At 36.6% G+C, this 23,372-nt stretch overlaps 1 protein-coding gene across 20 annotated transcripts in view; it reads left to right on the plus strand.

The window, feature by feature from the left end:
• HDAC9 (histone deacetylase 9) overlaps window positions 1-23,372 on the plus strand; it is a 920,581-nt gene that overhangs the window by 718,728 nt on the left and 178,481 nt on the right. For 19 of the 20 annotated variants that reach the window (XR_012002703.1, XR_012002701.1, XR_012002702.1 and 16 more), the window contains 4 exons: window positions 13,291-13,346; window positions 13,591-13,678; window positions 19,382-19,501; window positions 19,824-19,921. Coding sequence is in view for 16 of the 20 variants with exons in the window: in XM_072764471.1 (XP_072620572.1) it covers window positions 13,291-13,346; window positions 13,591-13,678; window positions 19,382-19,501; window positions 19,824-19,921 (362 nt within the window). In the remaining 4 variants the exon portion in view is untranslated. Of the gene's footprint in view, window positions 1-13,290; window positions 13,463-13,590; window positions 13,679-19,381; window positions 19,502-19,823; window positions 19,922-23,372 lie in introns of all 20 variants that reach the window. The other variant, XR_012002704.1, reaches the window with a different exon arrangement.

Below are 23,372 nucleotides of genomic sequence, written 5' to 3' on the forward strand. Positions count from 1 at the left end.
TGTCCGCCTCAGTGCCCGTCACCCATTCCCCTCCAACACCCGCCCTCCTCCCCTTCCACCACCCCTAGTTCGTTTCCCAGAGTTAGGAGTCTTCCATGTTCTGTCTCCCTTTCTGATATTTCCCAACATTTCTTTTCCCTTCCTTTATATTCCCTTTCACTATTATTTATATTCCCCAAATGAATGAGAACATACACTGTTTGCCCTTCTCCGATTGACTTATTTCACTCAGCATAATACCCTCCAGTTCCATCCACGTTGAAGCAAATGGTGGGTATTTGTCGTTTCTAATTGCTGAGTAATATTCCATTGTATACATAAACCACATCTTCTTTATCCATTCATCTTTTGATGGACACCGAGGCTCCTTCCACAGTTTGGCTATTGTGGCCATTGCTGCTAGAAACATCGGGGTGCAGGTGTCCCGGCGTTTCATTCCATCTGAATCTTTGGGGTAAATCCCCAACAGTGCAATTGCTGGGTCGTAGGGCAGGTCTATTTTTAACTCTTTGAGGAACCTCCACACAGTTTTCCAGAGTGGCTGCACCAGTTCACATTCCCACCAACAGTGTAAGAGGGTTCCTTTTTCTCCGCATCCTCTCCAACATTTGTTGTTTCCTGCCATGTTAATTTTCCCCATTCTCACTGGTGTGAGGTGGTATCTCATTGTGGTTTTGATTTGTATTTCCCTGATGGCAAGTGATGCAGAGCATTTTCTCATATGCGTGTTGGCCATGTCCATGTCTTCCTCTGTGAGATTTCTCTTCATGTCTTTTGCCCATTTCATGATTGGATTGTTTGTTTCTTTGGTGTTGAGTTTAATAAGTTCTTTATAGATTTTGGAAACTAGCCCTTTATCTGATATGTCATTTGCAAATATCTTCTCCCATTCTGTAGGTTGTCTTTTAGTTTTGATGACTGTATCCTTTGCTGTGCAAAAGCTTCTTATCTTGATGAAGTCCCAATAGTTCATTTTTGCTTTTGTTTCTTTTGCCTTTGTGGATGTATCTTGCAAGAAGTTACTGTGGCCGAGTTCAAAAAGGGTGTTGCCTGTGTTCTCTTCTATGATTTTGATGGACTCTTGTCTCACATTTAGATCTCTCATCCATTTTGAGTTTATCTTTGTGTATGGTGAAAGAGAGTGGTCCAGTTTCATTCTTCTGCATGTGGATGTCCAATTTTCCCAGCACCATTTATTGAAGAGACTGTCTTTCTTCCAATGGATAGTCTTTCCTCCTTTATCGAATATTAGATGACCATACATTTCAGGGTCCACTTCTGGGTTCTCTATTCTGTTCCATTGATCTATGTGTCTGTTTTTGTGCCAGTACCACACTGTCTTGATGACCACAGCTTTGTAGTACAACCTGAAATCTGGCATTGTGATGCCCCCAGCTATGGTTTTCTTTTTTAAAATTCCCCTGGCTATTCGGGGTCTTTTCTGATTCCACACAAATCTTAAAATAATTTGTTCTAACTCTCTGAAGAAAGTCCATGGTATTTTGATAGGGATTGCATTAAACGTGTAAATTGCCCGGGGTAACATTGACATTTTTACAATATTAATTCTGCCAATCCATGAGCATGGAATATTTTTCCATCTCTTTGTGTCTTCCTCAATTTCTTTCAGAAGTGTTCTATAGTTTTTTAGGGTATAGATCTTTTATCTCTTTGGTTAGGTTTATTCCTAGGTATCTTATGCTTTTGGGTGCAATTGTAAATGGGATTGACTCCTTAATTTCTCTTTCTTCAGTCTCATTGTTAGTGTATAGAAATGCCATTGATTTCTGGGCATTGATTTTGTATCCTGCCACGCTACCAAATTGCTGTATGAGTTCTAGCAATCTTGGGGTGGAGGCTTTTGGGTTTTCTATGTAGAGTATCATGTCATCGGCGAAGAGGGAGAGTTTGACTTCTTCTTTGCCAATTTGAATGCCTTTAATGTCTTTTTGTTGTCTGATTGCTGAGGCGAGGACTTCCAGAACTATGTTGAACAGCAGTGGTGAGAGTGGACATCCCTGTCTTGTTCCTGATCTTAGGGGAAAGGCTCCCAGTGCTTCCCCATTGAGAATGATATTTGCTGTGGGCTTTTCGTAAATGGCTTTTAAGATGTCGAGGAAAGTTCCCTCTATCCCAATACTCTGAAGGGTTTTGATCAGGAATGGATGCTGTATTTTGTCAAATGCTTTCTCTGCATCTAATGAGAGGATCATATGGTTCTTGGTTTTTCTCTTGCTGATATGATGAATCACATTGATGGTTTTACGAGTGTTGAACCAGCCTTGTGTCCCGGAGATAAATCCTACTTGGTCATGGTGAATAATTTTCTTAATGTGTTGTTGGATCCTATTGGCTAGTATCTTGTTGAGAATTTTTGCATCCATGTTCATCAGGGATATTGGTCTGTAATTCTCCTTTTTGGTGGGGTCTTTGTCTGGTTTTGGAATTAAGGTGATGCTGGCCTCATAGAACGAATTTGGAAGTACTCCATCTCTTTCTAGCTTTCCAAACAGCTTTAGTAGAATAGGTATGATTTCTTCTTTAAACGTTTGATAGAATTCCCCTGGGAAGCCATCTGGCCCTGGACTCTCGTGTCTTGGGAGGTTTTTGATGACTGCTTCAATTTCCTCTCTGGTTATTGGCCTGTTCAGGTTTTCTATTTCTTCCTGCTCCAGTTTTGGTAGTTTGTGGCTTTCCAGGAATGCGTCCATTTCTTCTAGATTGCCTAATTATTGGTGTAGAGCTGTTCATAATATGTTTTTAAAATCGTTTGTATTTCCTTGGTGTTGGTAGTGATCTCTCCTTTCTCATTCATGATTTTATTAATTTGAGTCTTCTCTCTCTTCTTTTTAATAAGGTTGGCTAATGGTTTATCTATATTATTAATTCTTTCAAAGAACCAACTCCTGGTTCTGTTGATCTGTTCCACAGTTCTTTTGGTCTTGATTTCATTTAGTTCTGCTCGAATTTTAATTAACTGTCTTCTTCTGCTGGGGGTGGGGTCCATTTGTTGCTTTTTCTCTAGTTCCTTTATGTGTAAGGTGAGCTTTTGAATTTGAGTTCTTTCCAGTTTTTGAATGGATGCTTGTATTGTGATGTATTTCCCCCTCAGGACTGCTTTTGCTGCATCCCAAAGATTTTGAACGGTTGTATCTTCATTCTCATTAGTTTCCATGAATCTTTTTAATTATTCCTTAATTTCCTGGTTGGCCTTTTCATCTTTTAGCAGGATGGTCCTTAACCTCCACGTGTTTGTGGTCCTTCCAAACTTCTTGTTGTGATTAAGTTCTAATTTCAAGGCATTATGGTCGGAGAATATACAGGGGACTATCCCGATCTTTTGGTATCGGTTCAGACCCGATTTGTGACCCAGTATGTGGTCTATTCTGGAGAAAGTTCCATGTGCACTTGAGAAGAATGTGTATTCAGTTGAGTTTGTATGTAAAGTTCTGTAGATATCTGTGAAATCCATCTGGTCCAGTGTATCATTTAAAGCTCTCATTTCTTTGGATATGTTGTGCTTAGAAGACCTATCTAGTATAGAAAGAGCTAGATTGAAGTCACCAAGTATAAGTGTATTATTATCAAAGTATTTCTTCAGTTTGGTTATTAATTGGTTTAAATATTTGGCAGCTCCCACATTCGGGGCATATATATTGAGGATTGTTAAGTCCTCTTGTTGGATAGATCCTTTGAGTATGAGATAGTGTCCCTCTTCATCTCTCACTATATTCTTCGGGGTAAATTTTAATTTATCTGATATAAGGATGGCTACCCCTGCTTTCTTTTGAGGACCATTTGAATGGTAAATTGTTCTCCAACCTTTTATTTTCAGGTTGTAGGTGTCCTTCTGTCTAAAATGAGTCTCTTGTAGACAGCAAATAGATGGGTCCTGCTTTTTTATCCAGTCTGAAACCCTGCGCCTTTTGATGGGGTCATTAAGCCCATTCACGTTCAGAGTTACTATTGACAGATATGAGTTTAGTGTCATCATATCTATTCAGTCCTTGTTTTTGTGGATTGTTCCACTGAACTTCTTCTTAAAGGGGAATTTTAAGAGTCCCCCTTAGAATTTCTTGCAGAGCTGGTTTGGAGGTTACATATTCTTTCAGTTCCTGCCTGTCTTGGAAGCTCTTTATCTCTCCTTCTATTCTGAATGAGAGCCTTGCTGGATAAAGTATTCTTGGTTGCATGTTCTTCTCATTTAGGACCCTGAATATATCCTGCCAGCCCTTTCTGGCCTGCCAGGTCTCTGTGGAGAGGTCTGGTGTTACCCTAATATCCCTCCCCATAAAAGTCAGGGACTTTTTTTCTCTTGCTGCTTAAGGATCTTCTCCTTATCTTTGTAATTTGCAAGCTTCATTATTAAATGTCGAGGTGTTGAATGGTTTTTGTTGATTTTAGGGGGGGATCTCTCTATTTCCTGGATCTGAATGCCTGTTTCCCTTCCCAGATTAGGAAAGTTTTCAGCTAGGATTTGTTCAAATACATATTCTGGCCCTCTGGCCCTTTCTGCGCCCTCGGGAACCCCAATTAAACGTAGGTTTTTCTTCCTCAGGCTGTCGTTTATTTCCCTTAATCTGTCTTCATTGTCTCTTAATTGTCTTTTTTTTCCTCAGTTTCCCTCTTTGCCATCAACTTGTCTTCTATGTCACTCACTCGTTCTTCCACCTCGTTAAGCCTCGTCGTTAGGACTTCTAGCTTGGATTGCATCTCATTTAATTGATTTTTAATTTCTGCCTGATTGGATCTAAATTCTGCAGTCATGAAGTCTCTTGAGTCCTTTATGCTTTTTTCTAGAGCCACCAGTAGCTGTATAATAGTGCTTCTGAATTGGCTTTCTGACATTGAATTGTAATCCATATTTTGTAACTCTGTGGGAGAGAGGGCTGTTTCTGATTCTTTCTTTTGAGGTGAGGTTTTCCTTCTAGTCATTTTGCTTAGTGCGGAGTGGCCAAAAACAAGTTGTATTGGGAAAAGGAGAAAAAGAGAGAGAGAGAAGGAAAGAAAAGAGAAAAAGAAAAAAGAGAAAGAAGAAAAAAAAGGAAAAAAGAAAAAGAAAGAAAAGAAAGAAAGGTGAAAAAAAGGGGTGGGGGAAGTAATCAGAAATTAAAAAGAAAGAAAAACAAAAAACAAAAAACAAAAAAACAAAAAACACGGGGGCGTATCTTCCGATTCTGTATACTTTAAGTCCCTTGACTTCCCCTGGAACTGGTCCGTCTCCCTGGTCTTCTGGGGGCGGGGCCTGCTGTGCTGATTCTCAGGTGTTAGCACTTGGGGGAGCTGCTCTGCCCCTGCCTGGTGCAGGGCTCAGTGGGGGGTGTTTACCCCGTGAGGCCCTGGGAGGAAGCCACAGTGGCGGGGGAAGCTCTGGGACCCTGGAGTCAGCCCCCGCAGTAGCTCCGGGACTCTCCGTCTGCAGGGCCTGGAGGCTCCGGGCGGGGCCGCTGATCTGCTCAGCTCCAGGCAGGAGCGTCCTCGCTGTCCTGGGCCCTCCCGGCCTCTGCCTGTCCCGGGGGAGGCGGGATCCTGGGCTGTGCCCCGGCGCCCTGTGCTCCGGAGCCTGCGCTGTTGGATTCGCGCTCCCGCCCCGCAGCCCCCTCCGCGAAGCCGCCGCCCGAGCCCCTCCGAGCTGCTCCGGGTCCCGCCGAGCGCTGCAGCCCTTAGGGAGCTCGGAGCACTCTCCGGGGCGCGGTTCCTCTGTTACTGTCCCAGGGAGCCCGAGGGCATCCCCGCCTCTCTGGGGATCCTGCTCCAATTCCCCGGGAGGCCTTTCCCCCGGGAAGGTCGGTGCAGCTCCTGCTCCTCCGGGACGGGGCTCTCCTGTCCTGGGGACACTCGCCCCGGCCTCAGCCCGGCTCCTCGCGGGGCCCCTCCCCCTTGGAGGCCTTTTGTGTCTTTATTTCTTTTTCCCCGTCTTCCTACCTTGATAGAAGCGCGAACTCTTCTCACTGTAGCGTTCCAGCTGGTCTCTCTTTAAATGTCAGGCCGATTCGTAGATTTTCAGGATGATTTGAAGGTTATCTAGGTAATTTGTTGGGGACAGGTGATTTGGAGACCCTGCTCTTCCGCCATCTTGCCTGAAATCTCATAACTTTGAATAAAATATAATGAAAGGAATTTTTTCAGGAATAAAGTAGAAAGCAATTCAAAATTATATGGATGGGTAGGTTTTACTGCTACATTCTGAAGTGTTCAAAAATTAAAAGATTAAATGAAAACATACAAACTTCAAGGTTTGAGAAAACAAGATTTTTCATGAAATGAAAATGATTATTGTTGGCATAGGTGAAAAAATAATAGAGTGATCCTCTGAGTCCTTTATTGTATACAGGTTTTCTTACAGTTATAGAGGCTAGTAGATTATTGAGGTTTTTTGAATATACAGTAAATTAAAAAGGCTCATTGAAAAATAGTCATTGAAGACATATATATTCTTGAGCCCAGGAAAACCTTGGTTCAAGTGGTATCCCATGCAATAAACCTTTATTCCAGACACTAAAGGGTACAGTAAAATAGAAAACAAATTCCATGTTAAGAAGCTTAGAATTCAGTGTAAAAGTCAGATATTTCTGTAAGAATAATAATTTTATTTTAAAACACTTTTCCACAATAGTTATTGAAATCAGAAGCTCCATTAATTGTAATTTGTTTATGTGTTTCTAATATTTTATGTGTTTCTAAGAAAGAAGATGTTCCCAAGTCTGATAGTCAACCTCCCACAAAAAGCTAGGGTACAGAAGTTGGGACCTTGGAGATAATGAAGAACTTAACAGCCAAGAGCAAATCTAAGGAATTGCTAGAGGGATAAGAGCCAGAGTAGTTCACAAATTCATTGTATCATTCTTTACTGACCACTGGCTATGTACCAGGCACTATGGAAGTCTAGATGATAAAATGGTGAGCAAAGTCTAACAGGGTGATCCCACTATGGGAAGTATGGATATGACATTAGTTATATAAGTCACAATAATAAAAAATAATAAAAACAATCACACTAAGAAGTATGTTATTATAAACTAAAACAAGTTCTTAGAAGCAAGGGTTAGCAAATCTCTAAGTGCATATCGCACAGGATCTTGATGCTGACCTTCGGAGGCCCAGGGATGGTTTCCCTGCAGGTGATTTTGGAGCTGAAATGTGCAGATAAGGAAGTGTCATCCAGGTAAAGGGAGAGGGTATGTAAATGGAAGACATCCCATTCTGAAGTAGGAGCTTGTACAGAGACCTGGGGCTGGAGGAAACAAACATGCTGGAAGAACCACAAGGCCACTATGGCCAGAGTGGAGAAATGAAAATGGATGGTGGTGTAAGATGAAGCTGAAAGGAGCAAAGGCCAAGTTGTACAGTGTGACTAGTCTTAAATGCTTGTATTCAGGTGCCAGACCATCTGGGATAGAATCTCAGCCCTGTCACTTGTTAGGTATGGACCTTAAGCAAATTCTTTATTCTTCCTATGCCTTGATTTCCTTATTCATGAAATGAGGGTAATAATGTTATCTGCCCTCAGATAACATTTTTAGGATTAAATCAGTAATAAAATATTAGATTTTATTATTTATCATATTTATATTTGCATTATATTATTTTTATGTATTATACTTATGTGATAGTATTATAGTATAATGCTATTATTGTCATTTTGCCTTGTTTATTTTGTTTTTATTAAGAGGGGAGACTTAAATATATTTTTTTACCCTCAAGACAACAATCAAATATAAGAAACAATTGATGATACCAGAGGGAAAGGGAAAAGTGTAGGTAAGGAGTTTTCAAATAGGTAAGAGGTGGTGGGATTAAGTGCACAGGGGAATTAATTGTTCTTAGGATCAGGGATTGCTGGGGATAGATGGTTAGATTTGATTATGGAAGGAAGAGGCCATTTTATTCTAATTGCTTCTATTTTTTAAGTGAAATAAGCTAGGTCATCAGCAAATTGTAAAGAATGAGCAGGGGTGGGATGCCTGGGTGGCTCAGTGTTGAGTGTCTGCTTTCGGCTCAGGGCTTGATCCTGGAGTCCTAGAATCAAGTCCCACATTGGGCTCCCTGCATGGAGCCTGCTACTACTCCCTCTGCCTGTGTTTCTGCCTCTCTCTCTGTGTGTGTCTCTCATGAATAAATAAATAAATAAAAATCTTAAAAAAAAGAATGAGCAGGGGTTAATGGAGATTTGAAGAAAGAGAAGAAGGTAGAAATACTCTGCTGAAATAGAGAGTTAATTGACTAAGAAATGTAGTATGATTGCTGGGCATCATGGAGAGCCTATCTGAGGTTTGTAATCATGACTTTGAAGGAAGATAAGTTATGTGGCTTTTACATAGGCTTGGTTGTAAGAACAGAGCAGATATAAGTTATATTTAATTCATTTTGTAATTTTTTCAGGGGAGTGTGTTGAAAGAATAAAGGGACAAAGTGACTAGAAGTATTTATGGACTGGATGTGCTCCCAAAACTTGTAATGTGGAACCCAAACTCCTAATATGGCTGTATTCCAAGACCTTTATCTATGAGGGAGAGTCATAGGGATGGGACCCTAATCTACAAGGCTAGTGCTCTTGTAGAGGTGGAAGAGATACTAGAATTCTCTCTCTATGCCCTTGTGTGTGTGCACTCAGAATAAAGGCCACATAAGGACCCTAGGGAAAAGGCAGACATCTGCAAACTGAGAATGCTATCAACGCAAACTCAACCCTGCCAGACCTTAATCTCAACTTCCAGCCTCCAGAACTAGAGAAATAAATTTCTCTTGTTTAAGTCTATCCAGCCTGTGGTATTTTGTTATGGTAACTTGAGCAGATGAATACACCAGGGAAGTATATTGGAGGGGAAGAGGGAGAAGATATCTGAAAGTATATGCAAAGAAGTGAATATAATGAAGGACCATAAAGTCTAATCAAATAAGGAGGAAAGCGAACATGGTGATAGGGGTGAATGATGGATAGCAAAAGTTAAATAAGGTCAATGGATTGGAGTCTTGGTGCAGTTGAGGCATTATTTGGAAAATAGAACATAGGAGAGTAGGATGTTTGATATTAAGATTATGGAGATGTCTCACCAGTAATGGCAGGGTCTAGAAGTATGACTGCAAATGGAAGACAGTCATTGAAGATGAGGAGTCAGAGAACTGAGAAATAAAGATATTGAAGTGAGTATCTGTATATAGATATTGAAATCACTAATAATAATTTTTGGAGGAGTGATGGAGAGAAAGACAGAAATTCAAAAGGCAAAATCCTCAAGAGTGGATATATATTTAAGTACATAGATTTGAGTGATATTTAAAAGCAAAATCAATAGGAATTGGTCATGAATTAAAATGAAATGGAGGAAGGCTGGGGAGAGGGAGCCATAAGGATAACTCATTGGTCTCTGACTTGAGTGACTGGATAAAACATGGTTTCATTAGTAAGTTAGAGAAGGCTGTGAGAGATTAGTAGTTTGACCTTTGATATACTGATTTTGAAGTGAACTTTCAAGTGAATATTTAAGTGAAGATATTGAGTAGGTGGGCTGATCTGGGAAATAGAAATCTGTGAAGTATCTGATCATGGGTGGTAATTGAATTCAGAAGAGTGATGGCACAGGCTCAGAAGTAAGTATGAAATGAGAAGTCTAAGACTGGGCCTTGAGTGATTTCCTATTTAATGAGCAAGCTGAGGAGTATGAGCATTCAAGGAAGACTGATTAGGAAATGGAAAGAGAGATAAATAAACCTGGGAAAAATTAAATCACAGAAGCCAAGAGAAGAGAGTGTTTTTAAAAGGAAGATGTAGCCAATAGTGTTTAAAGCTGACCAGGGGCCCTGAAGGCTAACAGCATAAAAAGGTCTTTGGATTTAGTGACATGGAGGCCATTGGTGACTTTAGTAAAAACTTCTTTAATAGACTAAGGAAGTGAAGTTAAATTAGAGATAGGTAATTGAAGCAGGGGTGAGGAAAAGGAAAAAGAAGACAGCAAGGTAGACCACCTTTCGAGAATTTTGCTTGCTAAAAGTGAAGAAAGGTGTAGCAGTTGGAGGGATCAGTAGGATTAATGATGAAGGTACATAGTACATTGGATATATATATATGTATTTGTATTATTTGGGTTGATATATATAACGTTTTAATTTTCAATATGGTAGAAACTGGAATTAATTTACATCTCAATGAAATATATATAATTTGGAACTTTAATATGAATTTAATGTTAGTGGGAAAAACGTAAATGATCATGGAAAAGTAGGAGAAGGGGGGATCATAACTGCAGGTGGTAAAATAGATCTGAGGAGGACTAACACTTTCTCTAGTGTAACAGGAGGCAAAAGGAGCCAGACTGCTCCAGGGCTCAGTCTCAGTCATCTTACTGTGTTTATCTTTTCTTTGTGTGTGATCTAGTCCTTTTTTAGAAGAAAGTATTGTGGGGAGTGGGAGCATTGGGCTTTCAAAAGCAGCAGTGAGACACAGGAGAACACCAGTTCTGTCTTCTCCTGAATGCAGGCTTGTGTAGTATGAGAGAGGAAGCAGCTACCGCTTGAGCAGATGGTGGAAGAAGCGGTTCTGCTAGCTTCAGCTAAGGAAAGGAGGGCTCTCAAAAAAGACATGGAAAATGTAGGGGTATTTGCCATTAATGAGAACAAAGTGGAAGCTTTGGGTGAATCATAATGACTGAGCAAAGATTTGTAATTGCAAGAAGAAAATGTTCAACCCCAAATCAAGCAGTTTCAGAAACAGTTTAGCAGAATGGTGGAAGTTACTTTGGAAAACTATAAAGTGAAAAGCAGACCCTTTCTCAAGGAATATGTCTGTAAGAGAGGAGGGAAATAGAAATCAAATTCTATTTGGCTTTTTCTCCTCTATAATCTAGCTAATTTTTTATGTGATTTTATTTCCATATTGTTCCTTAACATTGCTATTCAGGTTGACTTTTTTTGTATATAATACTTTATTTTTTAAGTTTTTATTTAAATCCCAGTTAGTATGCAATGTAGTATTCATAAATAGTACTTCCCCAAATCCCTTCTTCTCATCATTGTTCATATTTTTCCCTCCTGTCCAGAAAACCCTTAAAACATTTTTCTACCTTTATGACCACAGCTCTTCCTATAAGACCATTTCAAATCTCTCTCTTGAATTTCTCTTTGTTTTATATTTTTTGATTATGAAATAATTAATATTTATTGTAAAACCATTTGCAAAAGATATGAAATTACAAATTTAAAATAACCCATAGAATACTATCACTCAGATATATCCTACTGTGTCTATTATTTTTAACACTAATATTTCCAAAGTTGATATCTTTCTGTTCCACTCAGTATTTGTAATAACAAAATTTTAATGGCTGTCTAATATTCCATGGTATACTTATATCATAATTCACTTAAACATTCTCCTAATATTAGCTAACTTACATAATTATGATTTTTCCTATTGTAAATAAAACATCTTTTATATGAATGTTTATCTACAAAGTTAGTAACACCTTTAGGGCAAAAATCCTTTAAGTATATTGGTAATTCAAAGGGTAAATGTTTTTAAAGGCTCTAAATATATAGAGATGGATTACTTTCCAGGAAGGTTATAATAAATTATCTTCTTCTAAGCAGTGTTTGTGAGTGTACAAAGTAGCATTCCTTTGTTAGCATAGAGTATTGAAAAAGTTCCAATATCCTGGGTGGAAAAATGTTTCCATTAGGATTTTCATGTGCTTTTGTTTGATTACGAATTTAGTCAAATACTTTTTCTTATAGTTACGGATCACTGGAATTTTTTCTTCTTTGTATTGTCTATCCATGCCCTTTACTTGTAAAACATAGTAGTTTGCAAAAATAGTTTTAACTGAATTGTGAAAGACCAATTGTGAATTCTATTGTGAATCCTATTACAGAAATTCATTACATGCTAATTATATTGTTAATTATATATATAGTTATTTTCACCTTGTTGTTTTCCCAGTAGGATATGTTGCACCTATCATAAGTTTTACTTAATAATAAATCCCCAGAATTCCTAAAGCACACCAAAGTCTCAGTCTAAAATCTTAAAATTTCAATCTCTTTGGTCTTGTGTGATTCTTTAATAGTTTCTCTGATATTAACCTTTTATTGACAAAAATAGTATGTATTTAAGAACTGTAATAGGAAATGTGTTTACCACCATTTCTACATTTACAACTAATATTGTGTTATTTGACTTGTAATTTGCTTCTGCGATTATCATTATGTATATGCTCATCAAAATGTATACCAAATTAATCATTGTATATTGGTTACCATAACATTCTAAAAAAAATCTGTGTATATTTAAAGTCCTAGGGAATAGATTATTCTTCATGATATTATCTTTATGCTTGTAATAAGACTTGGAAAAATATCCCTGGAGTGTATTTAAAATTATTTCAAAAGTTTTAGGTTTCTATATTAAATAAATATCTTTTGAGTATGTTACTTGAATCATAGTTAAGTGAAAGGTGGTGTGAACCCTCTGATGAATGATTTTTTTTCATGTCAAGCAACCCAACTTTCCTGAGCATGCTGGCTTTGTAAGGATTTATAGTTCCTTGCCTTCATGCTGGAGTTACTTCAGCTTTCCGTGATGCATTCCAACTAATCTGGAGGTTAAGGCATTCCTTGATCGTGGATAGATCTGATTGCTACTCAGCCCTGGAATTCTTTATAAAATTCCAGAACGTGGGCTAGAAATTGACTTAGGGAATCCAATAAAGTTGCAAGTCTTGGCAGTCATCCAAGCTAAATTTATAGACTGGAAGAAATATGGGCTTTCCATTGTTCTCTTTTTCACCTTTCTGGGGTCTCTTTTGTGTGTATATGAGTGTGTGAGTATAAATTTATCATTTTGCTGACAATGGAGTGGAAATAACCATTAAAAGAATCCAGCTAAAGAATTTTCACTTTGGGTCTTCCCTGGTCTTTCCAAATTTTGACCCAAACTTGCACCAAGAATGAATTTCTTCTTCTTCCTTTGTAGGATGTTATTTTCATAAAATAAGAAGTTGTTCTTGAAAATGAATTATGCTAGTCTAATAGCTAATATGCATATTTGCCAGCTAGGTACAACTTCTTCCCCTGGCTCTATAGAAGCCTTCTTTTTGAGACATGATCTGATAATATGTGATCATATATATATATTGTTTCTGTTCATTCTCTGAAATGGCAATGGGATCAAGAAAACAAGCCCTGAAACCTCTTATAGACTTGAATCTTTTCGTGTTTGTCTGATGCTCTGTAGTACATGGAGATCCAAGCAATCTTACCATATCTGATCATTGAAAACCTGTCTTGTTTTTACAGAATGGGTTTGCTGTTGTAAGGCCCCCAGGCCATCATGCTGAAGAATCCACAGCCATGTAAGTACCAGGGACTGTTGCCCATCTCCAAGCGCCACGGTTCCTGGCGGTCACCTGCCCCGTGCATGTCTCTGAAGCCTCTAATTGTTAGCAGATGGACTGAAAAATCTTGCAAGGTACTCCCAGAAGCAGATTTATGGCTTCAGAGATCATATAGCATTTTAAAAAATGCTCTGAACATTATTTATAATGGTTTTCCTGGCTGATTTGCTTTCTTATTTCTCTGTTCTTCTCTATTCCGCAGGGGGTTCTGCTTTTTTAATTCAGTTGCAATTACCGCCAAATACTTGAGAGACCAACTAAATATAAGCAAGATATTGATTGTAGATCTGGTATGTATTCCTGGCCAGAGCTGCATTTTCAGTGACTCTAGATAAAAGGGAGTGAATTTGTATTTCTGTGTTAGGTTGTCTTGCTTTTAGCACTTGCAAACAACTGAAGGGTGCGTTTCCTTTGAATGTGGAAACTCATTAAATTCAGGATTGCAGTTCTGAAACCATAAACATTCACGTTTCACTTTCATGGTGTTAACTGCAATTTAATGAGAAGAAGGCGCAGATCAGGGCAACTTTTATGATCCTTAAATGAATTGATACTTCCACAGTTAAAATAACCCAACAGAACCTGAATTTACTTTTCCCTGCAGAATATAGACTTTAAATAGTCAGATGTGCTGGAAAGAATGCTGTTGCTTTGGTAACCAATTGGCCACTTCCCCTGGTTAGCAATCATGTTGCTTGTTGTGCAACAGTGGTATTATTAAAACAAGTCAGCATGTCATTCTTTCTGAAAAGATCTCTGATCATGTATGCCAGTTTGGGATGACTCCCGGCAGGAACCTTGAGTGATTAAAAGTCAGAGGCATTACATTAGTCTTGCATTTTAACATGATGCATTCTTACACAATAGAGTTATAATTTGCTTAACAAATGGTTTGTTTAAATGCAGATGACACTTGGCATGTTGTCTATAGTATATTCATGAATAATGAGCTGGAGATCTGCCCCATACAAAAAGGCCAACCCAGGAAAGGGCGAAAGAGAGCTGACTGGTGATTTATGAGCCCCGTTTTCGGTTTGCCTCTAGTTCACGAGGAGGTGTAATAGGTTGTCTGACAAAGCATAGACAGGAAATGAACCCTGGCATCCAAAGCGAACCTGCTACATCTGCACTTAATTAATTTTTGCAGGTGATAAAAGATTTAAAGGCAAAATATGTTAAAAGTTTTTTTGAAGTGCAAGGCTTAATAGTCTAAATCTTGTTCATATCTGCACTCATAATTAAATCTTATTGGGAAGTCGTGGCCTCACCATCCAGCCCTCTGATTCAGTTAAGCAAGCAAACCAAAGGGTTTTAGAAAGCACGAACAAAGCCATGTGAAGAAATACTTAGTTGAGTTGAAAAGAAGATAAAAGGACTGAAAGACTGATAACCATTTCTAATGCTTAGTAGGAATGGATGTTTTCTACATACTGTATCGTCGCCTCCCCGCAAGCACTTTGGTGCTAAGAACTTTCCATGTATTTTCCAAATATGTTTGAGTTTCGCTGTAGGTCATAGTTCACCATTAAAAAAATGTGTTGAAGGTGTAGATATACTACAGCAGCAAGGTCTAAAAGGTCTTAAAATTTTACAAAAATGAGAACATCAGTACCTCTATTCCCCTGCACATACAAAATGACATTTCCTTATTGATAATTATAGGTTTACATGATACCTAAGATAGTAAATTTAAAAAGTAATTTAATATAGTTCTAGTACCATAATTTCTGCTAGAAAGGTAAGCCAAGAACTTGAAGAAAGGATAGCAGATGAAGACCAAGGTTTGTGGAAAAATTTTTCTAAGATTTTTAAATTTGTCAAAATTATGCAGGAAGGAGATTGGTAAATTATTCTATCTTTAGGAATCTTTTAGTATTACTTCCTAAAGAATCTTCTCTGCTGTCATTTTATGGTTATGTGAAGATAAGTGATAATTGTTAAAGAGTTGCTTTGAAAGCACATTTGTGATATCCAAACTCTAAAGTAGTAAATGACACAATAAACCTGAAAACTGAGATGCTTTGCTTGTGTTAGAAACCCCACAGGATTTATATGTAAAGTTTTTTATTTATATATAATATGTATTTATATTAAGTATATAATGTTTATATTCTTATATATTAATATAAGACTGCTCTAGATAATTAAATATGATTTATAAAATAAGTTGGTTGGTAGCTCCAAGGAGTATCCTATAAGCTTACTGGCCTTTGATTATAAATTTGCTCTGTTATCCAATCATTAAGGATACTGATTTCCCAACAGGCTATAGTAGAGAAGTTTTTGTTTCAATCCTCCAAATATATGAAGTTCTGTCCAAAGGGTTGCCTCTGAGATCACCACCAGCCTGCATATTCTTACTTTCAAGTCTTCCAAATTCTGCAGCTGCAGGGATACTTTGAGGAAATTCCCTTGTTTCTTCCAGCTGCCGAGAAGGAAGTTTTAAAGTGCCACGTGGCGCAGAAACATCCGTTCTCCCCGGCTGACAGGTCTATTCTGCAAGTTAGCAAAGGAGAAGTGAAGGTTCTTCATGGCAGAAGAATTTCATTCCTGCATACCTGAAGTCACTAACTTTAGCTAATCAGTGTGAACTAGCTCCACAAATTCTTGGGCCAACAGAGGGCAAAGCTACTTCATTGTCCAGCAACTATTTTCAGCATTTTTATATGCCTAGTAAATAGAGAGCCAGAGCTCTAATTCACCTCCTATTTGGGGCCACAGCCAAATTCAGAGACATTGGGGTTTTGGGCAGAAATGATTCTAGTTGATCTGTGGAGCTTATTTATTCCAATTCTCCTTCTGGGGAGATTCCAGAAACATTCGGATTGATGAGGAGAGGGAGCAGGTGCACTTGCTTTTCAACTCGCAAGAGACTGTTCATTGTGTTCAGGGCATGAACCATCCCAGAAGTAGGATTTGCCTGCATGACTCAGGTAGCTTTTATGCAATGTGATTTTCAGTTGAAAATAATGTATTTTAGACTTTCTTTGTTAAAAAGTCACTTCAAATATCCTAGATTCTGGGTAATTCCATATTTAGTCAAGCACCAAATTTGACAAAAGAATAGTTACAAGTGCCTTTACTAAATAATTATAAGTGGTAATATTAGCTGGTCAAATATATGATTTATTTAAAGCTATTTTAACATTATAATGAGAACATATTGGCTCTATCCTTAGTAGAAAATAAATTTTCACAGTGTATTTTTGACCAGTAAAAATATCAAAATGATTTTTTCAATTTCCCAGGAAATCCTAGATACAAGGTCTATTTGAGTCATTTAATGATTCAATTAATTTAATTACTATAGTAATTCCTGACAGTCACCAATAATTTTCTTGTATTTGTCTAGTATATATTTGTTGCTATGGAGAGAAAACTGTTAGATTATACCTGAGTAGTAAGCAATTTTTAGGAATATTTTGCAGGAAAGCAAGCTGAAAAAGTATTCTCAAGGTTACATTATAAATTGTTACCCAAAACTAAAGGCATATTTGGATTTATCTTTGTTTCTAAGTATTTTGTGAATATGAATATGAAATCAAGAATTATCCAAGTATTTTTATAATAGATTTGTGTATATTAATGAATAATGTCTGTTGAACTCTTATTAGACTGTGGACAAGACAGTATTTCTTATTCAGAAATATATGCAATAGACACCCAACACATTTTTCAAGAACAAATGATTTTATATCTAAGACAATCTTGTTTGACCTTTTTTTTTGGTTTGACTTTCTTAAATAAACTTTTACAACATCATTAAAAAAAACAAAAGTAATCAAAGCATTATTTTTCTGGTTTTCAAAGAGTAGACCCATTTAGGGCCAGAGCACACTGTTCTTACAATGCTGACTAAAAATTCTATCATGGAGTAAAATTGCAGACATTACTTCACTGTTGTTTTTCATAGTATTTTGTTTGTCCATCTTCTAGGTATCCAGTAGCCAACTCAAAAGACATTTTGGGTTAGTTTCATTTTTGTTCAGATAAAGGAAAATAGCTTTGCTATCTCCGCTTTCCTTTTTTTTTTTTTTTTTTTATAAATTCAGAAATCCAGGGATGAATATATTTTTAGTAAGCTCTTTTTTCCCTGATAATATGTGTATGCATTGAACCAGAATATATTTCTGGAGGCATACCTTCCCCAATATTTTATGATTCCTTAATTGATTTTGGATATGTGTATAATATATAAGAGGAGGAGATGATTAGTGTATGTCTACACTGTGGATGGCAAGTCCTGTGCAGACTTTCAGAATGCAACAAAGGGAGGTTTTGGTGGTATTTAGTGAGGGAGTTCTGGACTGAAGGTTGAAGTGAAGACAAGTTATATAAACCTCAATAAGGAGCAATGATGACCACCACTCCACACAGATTTGCTAAGAGGATCAAAGAGGTAATGAATATTAAGTATAAGTTAACATATAATAGTTATGAGTTTGGCCTTGGGAGTAAGAAATGGATTCAAGATCTAGTGTTGCAACTTTTTCTCTGTATAGTCATAGTAAATTATTGAAACTCTCTGAATCTTATCTTTTCAATTAGGGATAATATCATATACCTCATATACTTGTTAATAATCCATACAAGCTGTTTAATGTAATGCCTGATGCAAAAGTTGTAGGAATCATTGTTGAAACTAATAGGGTTTTTACTGATATAAAATAAAGTGCAATATAAATATATAGTTACAAGTGACTAAAACTTTTTTTAACAAAACTTGAAATTAATTACATTATACATGTAGCAGTCATATTTTGAATACAGATATATAGGTTATTTACTTTTGAGAGTTGTCTATTTTGTTCAGGAGATATTAGGAAACATATTAGTAGAGATTCTAAACACTTGAAGTCTTTCAGTGACGACATTTTTAAAAGTGCTGAATGTTATTCTTTTTTTCCTATTTCTTTTAGCAATTTCTGCTTATGTCTATATCATAAGACAATAGAAACAGCAAATAACTGTTAAGAGTTAAATCATTATCATATACAAATGTCCTAAGAATTTTTTAATTCATTTTGATGATACAGGGTTTTTTTGTTTTTGTTTTTTGCTTTTTGTTTTTGGTAGGAAGGGAGAGTGTGGTGTGGGGGGCGAGGCAAGGGGTAGAAAAGGAAGGAGGGTGGGGAAGAGAGCCATGATATAATATTAAAATTAGGTAGATTGGACAAGATTGCATGAAGCTCTATGCCATCTTTCTGCGTGGTGCAAATGATTTAATAGCTGATGAGCTCATGCTCCTGTGTCTTCAACTCTTGCCGTCATGATTTTACCAAAATAAAGTATGAAGTCCTTTTTGCATCTGGCGTCTCTTTTGAAGTGATTCTAACTGCTGAGGGATTGCTAACTGAACTGAACGCTCCAAGAAGGCCAATTTACTCAGCTGGTTGCAAAGCCTCTGACCTTAATGGTGGGACTTGGCAAATCAATGCATACACGTATGTTTAGTGTTCTGTCAAGAATTGCGAAAATGCTCTGTAAGCCATAGATCCTTCTGCAAAATACTAGTTTGTAGTTTAAACATTAGTCTTTCTTCAGAGGCCAATGAGGCTAGTTAATTAAGCCTGAGGGGTTATGAACTGTTGGCAGTTAATAAGTCATAAAATTCCTCCATAAAACAGGATGCGAGATTCCATCACTGAAGCAAAGAGTACAAAGGGCCGGTGTATAAATATCTAATTGTACCAAAGGACTGGGCTTTCTCAATGACTGCTCATCTGGAGTCTCCAGGGCATGTTCGCTGTGGTTTCCTGATTTTTAGAAGCCAGTTTAAAAAATGAGTGCATTAAAGGGTAATTTGCCTGAAAGTTCAGGAAGTAAAGGGGGTGGTGTGGAAGCAAGCTGAATAGGAGAAAGAAGGAAGGACATAGTGAGAAGACAGAAAATGAGAAGGAGGGTGGGGTAGAAAGGGAACTAGAAAGAAGAAAAGTTGTCTCCATGCAGAGTTAACATGACTGTATTTGTCATCTGTTTTCTTTTCCCTGTAGGATGTTCACCATGGAAATGGTACACAGCAGGCCTTTTATGCTGACCCCAGCATCCTGTATATTTCACTCCATCGCTATGATGAAGGGAACTTTTTCCCTGGCAGTGGAGCCCCAAATGAGGTTCGGTTTATTTCTTTAGAGCCCCACTTTTATTTTTATCTTTCAGGTAATTGCATTGCATGATTACCCCTAATTTTCTTGTCCTTTGCTGGTGTTTTAAATTACACGAGATTACTGAATTGTCCCATGGGACCAAGAACCAGTGCAGAACAAGTGCATAACCCAGAGCACTGGTTGTCAAGCAAGGTTGGGCTGATTTGACATGTTGTTTGATGTTTATTTCAAGAGCTCACATGTGTTTATTTTCCTCTCTTTTTGCTTCCTTCCCTGGGCCTTTCTCTACCCACTGTGTTGTGTGTGTGTGTGTTTTTTTTCTTCCTAGGTTGGAACAGGCCTTGGAGAAGGATACAATATAAATATTGCATGGACAGGTGGCCTTGATCCCCCAATGGGAGATATAGAGTACCTTGAAGCATTCAGGTTGGTACTTCTTTTTCTGAAAGGGGCAGATTAGAAAAGAAATGTCCATTGAAACAACACCAATGTAAGAGAGTAGTGCAAGTTTTAAACAAGGGAAAGTGGCTAAAGGAGTCATTTTGTCAAAGCTTCAAAAAATCTTTGGTTTAGGGAACCTAAATATAGCTACAAAGTCACATTAAGAATATTTGTAAGAAAAAAGATACATCAAGACCTAGTTGTAGTTGTACAGGTATATTGGCCAATGGCCCATGCTACCCACTCTCTGCAAAAAAAGAGAAGGGAAAAATTATTAAGTAGTCCTGGAAACTTATGGTTATTCTAACATATGTTGTGATTTAGAACGGACATTAGCATATTAGATGCTCTGAGAAGGCTTTCATTACCTACCTAACTTTGTTAAACAAGCATTTCCCAAATTTCATTGGACTACACATTCCCTTTTGCACATAGTGCCACTCAGCATTCTTGATTCTGCAGAGTTAGCTCATTTTTGGAATGTTGGTCTAGGCAATCTCATTTGGTGATAGAGTAAATGACTTTTCTCTTTCATAAAATATTTTACCTCCACATTAAAATATCAACTGATTAGTTAGTTGTTTTCAGTTTCTCTACAAAATGTAGGCAGTAATTGAAATGTGTATTTATATACACACATTGTATTCTGTTATTTTGTTTTTCTAAACAAAGAATTTTTAAAATTAATTTAAGCAAGAAATGCAACAAATCAAAACTTTCTTTTTAATTATGGAGAGTTTTTTTAAAGCATTTTTATTCTCTACAGTTAAAAAAAATATTTTCAGTCCTTAGAACTATTTTAAGGAGAAATATCAGATTGTGTCAATATGTATCTACTTGCAAGATTTTAGGAGATTTTAACCTATTGGTAATGCATGATTTGGGGAGTGTTTTGTTTAGTTGAAGGCAAAAACAAACAACTGTATGAGAAATCTTAGAAACATAATTTTTTAAATTTACCATTTATAAATTCCCAAGGGGGAATATTCTGTTGCTAATGTATTTGAAACCTAAGGAAATAATAGGGAAATTTTTCAATAAGTGAAGTTTTGATGAGTTTCTGCTGTCCTAAATATTAAGCATACTTCAATTTCTCATTTGAGAGTCCTTTTTCATTTGAAAACAGGCCCAGGAAAAATGGTAGAAAATTGCTATTTTAAAGAAAATACATTAAAAGCAAGTATATTTGGTTTGAAGATACTAAGGAAAGTTCTTCCCACATTTCAGACTTTTACTTTGGGAAAAAAAATATCTATGTACATATTCAAATATCTACACTATTTATAGCTGAAATAAGTTTATTTACTTATACTTGCTTTGTCTATGAAGATATGTTGGATAATTTACGTTAAAACTAAAAAAATGCATTAAGATACTTTAGGAGTTTCATTATTATAAATTCCGTTTACCTATATTTGCAACTTAAGATACTATTAATATCATAAGGGAACTCTAATGGGACAATAGACTTTAATATTATATATATGAATTTATTTATCAAGTTAACTTGAAATTTGCGTGATACACACATTAAGTTCTCAACCTTACTATAACAAATGACTGTACACCTTTGATTTTAGTTTTTTATTATCATAACGCTATTTGGGGTACTATGCCTTTACATAAAAATAGATTATGCATACCCAGCAGGGAAGGAGAATTTATTATTTTGTACTACTTGTTCTCATATCACAAAGTGAATGATGGGTAAGAATGTTTGCAAAGAACCCCTTTGAACACAACAATTTCATTAAATAATTAAATAACGTGAAGACAGATATTAAGTATATGTTATTGTTTTTTGAATGAAATGATAAGTGAATCAGGTGCTCCTGAAAGTGACTTAATGTCCTCAAGAATGGCATCTTCTCTTTGCCTGAATGTGGACACTTTATATAAGCAAACTTTTTTTTTTTTTTAGCAAACTTTTCTAAAGTTCCCAGTGCAGTCACCATATCTAAGCTTAATTAGAAAAGAGGCAATATTATTTAGCTGGACTAAAAAAATGTAAAATTGTAGCTTTTAATATTCCTAGTTATTTAAGAACCAGATCTAAACCATAATAATTCTGTTCATTTTGAACTATACTGTGTCTGTTTGCCATTGAATTTGTGTGACTAGAGGTACTTGTGAGCTTGTTATAGAGGAATCAAGAATGTAAGTCATCTATTCAAAAACATTCATAGAATACATATTGTATGCCAGGCAAAGAAATGAACACTTGGAATTTTGAGCTGACTTGCTCTCAGTGATGATAAAATATGTGATACTCACTGTTCTAGAGAATGGATGTGCTTACACATAGAGAGGATAAAATGATGAACTCTTCCTGAAGGGTTTCAGGAAAGGCTTCATCAAATATTGTTCAACCTGTGCTTTCAAGGATGAGTGGGAATTTTCAAGGGGAAAAGGAATTGAAGTAGGGGGTATTCATGATTGGAAGAGAGAATAGACTGTGAAAAGCAGAGTCATGAAATGATCTTGCTCTGTTGGCTTAAGAGCATAAGGGTGGGATTGTCTGGCAGGAATACAGATCAGACTCCATAAACTCTTTGGTTGACAAAGAATTGCACATTTAAGTATATAATTTTTTTTCTAATTTGGGGCTTTAGTGAGATATACTCTGAAATATTTTTGATTTAGTATTACTTTATAAGCATATATTTCTTAATACAACCCTTGTTTCCCAGTATTAAAACTGAAGATCTTTTTGGCATCTTTTGTGGGTAAAGGAAATGGAGATGGAGGAAAAAGTAAATGATGCCTTTTATTTTTTCTTAATTTTTAATTGTCTCTGAATTGTGATAAGTATCTTTGGAGGGAAAGTCTCTCTCTGTGAAGCTATAGAAGGGCATAAGATGGCTGCTTATTTTACCAGCCCACATTTGTCACATATATTTTTCTTGTGGTGTCTATAATGTGTTTTTTCTATGGTGAAAAGAATATTGCATGCAAACCAAACACTTTCATGTTTGCTATAGTCTTTAAAGATAACTGAAAAAATTTAATAGAATATCTGTTAGTTTACATAACTAGTTATTTCTTCCATGTAATTACTGTTTGTCCCTAACATTATCAAAAGATATATTTAAGATTTTTCATAAGTTTTTTAAATGTTTGGTAATATCAAATATCTTTTATGTGGAACTAAAATGTATTCCAAGGACCATTTTATAAAATAATTATAGCTCTTTTGATTGAAGTCTTACATGCAGGGTTCTAGATTAGAAATTTTATAAACATTATGGCTAATTCATAAGTGATTTATATAAGCCACAGAACTACTAATTATAAGGGCCATGGTGTGAACTCAGTTTACAGCTCTAAAAGCTGTCACACCGATTGCTACTCTTTTCTACTATTCATGACTTAAAAGACTAAGGAGTGATAAAGCACAGTGAACTTTTACCAAAATGTAAAACCTTCACCCCTGATT

This window comes from Vulpes vulpes, chromosome 7, assembly GCF_048418805.1.
Source record: "Vulpes vulpes isolate BD-2025 chromosome 7, VulVul3, whole genome shotgun sequence".
NCBI classification, from domain to species: Eukaryota; Metazoa; Chordata; class Mammalia; order Carnivora; family Canidae; genus Vulpes; species Vulpes vulpes.